The sequence below is a fragment of the Austrofundulus limnaeus genome, unplaced genomic scaffold (genome assembly GCF_001266775.1).
Source record: "Austrofundulus limnaeus strain Quisiro unplaced genomic scaffold, Austrofundulus_limnaeus-1.0 Scaffold831, whole genome shotgun sequence".
In the NCBI taxonomy this organism is placed as follows: domain Eukaryota; kingdom Metazoa; phylum Chordata; class Actinopteri; order Cyprinodontiformes; family Rivulidae; genus Austrofundulus; species Austrofundulus limnaeus.
This window is the reverse complement of record NW_013953233.1, coordinates 62,900-65,085: the sequence shown is the minus strand read 5'-3', so window position 1 is coordinate 65,085 and position 2,186 is coordinate 62,900. Positions and strand designations below refer to the sequence as shown.

General features: G+C 48.4%; 1 protein-coding gene across 2 annotated transcripts in view; it reads left to right on the top strand.

The window, feature by feature from the left end:
* Positions 1-2,186, top strand: part of st14b (ST14 transmembrane serine protease matriptase b) — a 25,206-nt gene that overhangs the window by 5,730 nt on the left and 17,290 nt on the right. For both annotated transcript variants that reach the window (XM_014028925.1, XM_014028924.1), the window contains one exon: positions 628-758. In XM_014028925.1, the coding sequence (XP_013884379.1) occupies positions 628-758 (131 nt within the window). The remainder of the gene's footprint in view (positions 1-627; positions 759-2,186) is intronic.

Sequence of the window (2,186 nt, the reverse complement as noted above, 5' to 3'; positions counted from 1 at the left end):
GTGTAGTTGGAGTATAGCTGGAATACAGTTGGAGTGTAGTTGGAATATAGTTGGAGTGTAGTTGGAATATAGTTGGAGTGTAGTTGGAATATAGTTGGAGTATAGCTGGAATACAGTTGGAGTGTAGTTGGAATATAGTTGGAGTGTAGTTGGAATATAGTTGGAGTGTAGTTGGAATATAGTTGGAGTGTAGTTGGAATATAGTTGGAGTGTAGTTGGAGTGTACTTGGAGTATAGCTGGAATATAGTTGGAGTGTAGTTGGAGTGTAGTTTGTTATAGTTGGGGTATATTTACACTACAGTATGGATGAAGTGATTGATGGATGGATGATGTTTCTGCTGTGAAATTAAACCTGTAGAGTTCCAAACAGGCTGGATTTTCTCACGTTTTTTTAACCAAAATTCCATTTATTTCCCTTTTTTCCCCTCATAGTTTCTTTGTGCAACAGAAGTTAAAACAGAACGTTTCTGTCTTAGATGCAGGTTTTATGTCAAAGCTGTGATTCAAGAGAAAACCTTTAATGTTTACTGTTAGTTTGATATTTCAGACCTCCCTTCCGAACCGGGTCAGGATGGGTTTTGTTGTTTTATCTGATCTGTTTGTATAAATCAAGTTTGTTTTTTCAGTGCGCAACGATGTCAGAGTGAAGAAATTTTACATTGGTTCCATGGGAATCAGTGACCAGACCTTCGTCCAAGAATACGAAGATCCCAGCAGCAAACAGTTCAGGAGTCTGGCTGAGCAGGTGGACCAGCAGGTGAGCCCCAGAGCATGATGGGAGTTCCCTTTCAGTCAATACACTCGGTACAACACATCATGTATGGGAAACCACGCCCCTGCGTGTCCTGGCTGAAGCCACCTCTAATCACGCCTTTAGGGAGGTGACGTGATGACGACAGATGTCAGGCTCCGTCTACACACATATATATACTGTCCCCATCACAGTCACTCCTTAGTTCTATTGCTCTTCACCTTGCTAGAGCCCCACCTCTTCCAACCTAGCTAGTTAGCTGCTGCAAGTTAGCTTTGTATGTTGGAAGGCTCTTAAAGTTAGCTTAACTGCTTTTGTTGGTGTCGGCCGCCGCTGCCTACAGGTAAGTGTGTCTGCCGGCGGAGCGCTAGCTTTGAGTAGCCTTTCATTTCAACAAAATAGAAAATTTTCTGGTTCGGGATGAGCACAAAATTACCTGAAGGAGCAGAGGTCGTCGGTCGCCCCTGTGGGCGTGGCTTCTTGTCTTGGCTTCAGAGGATTACATCCTCTCTGCGTCCTGCGGTGCAGCGCTCTCCCTGGGCAGAGGGATGGCTTCAACCCTGGTGGCGCAGAGGCATCTGTGGTTGACGCTCTCTGATGTCCCGACAGAGACCGAGCTGCATACCTGGATGAACCAGTTATGGCTGCTGGGTTATTTGGTCGGTCTCTCGACATCATTCAGAMAAAGTTTGATCTGAGGGGAAAGCAGGCTGAAGCCCTGAGCTGTATTGTCCCCAGACGTGACGYGAGACCGAAGACTAGCACACAGAAGCCGGCCGCTCAGTCGCCTCCTGTCAAGAGAGCAGTGCTGCCTGGGAGCCTGAGCACCCAGTCAGTGCAGCCTCAGAACCGCGACCAACCTCCCCGCCATTCAGTTTGGAGCAAGGGTCCCCCTCTGGGTCTTCTGAAGGGCTCAACGCCTCAGAGGAAGAAGACAGTCCTCCTAGCTGTGGGACTGTCACTTCAGGGCCAGGGAGACATGATTGCCTGCTATCGGCTGCTGCCCAAAACGCATCTTGTTTGTTTTGTTCAGGGAACCAGCCCCAAGAGGCGCTGCGTTTCCCTCACACAGTCTCCCAAGCACCAGTCCCACCCCACTCACACAGTGTACGCACTAAAAGCCCCCAGTTTGGGTGCACTAAATGTTCAAAGCACAACTGTTTCTAACGTTTGTGTTATTGTGTCAAAAGTGTCAAAGTATAAACTTTACTCACAAATAAATCCAAAAGCTATGGGCGACAGTCAGRTAATGCTGCGCCTCTCTCATACGACAGAGGGCAGCAGCACATCGCCAACACAAGTTGGTCGCCTAGCGATGCCACTCTCTCTCTGGCGCGCATGCGCACCATCCCCTTGGGTGGAAAGAACTGTTGCCATGGGCTACCGGCTACAGTTTCGCATAAGGCCGCCTCCTTTCAACACCGTGGTAAACAC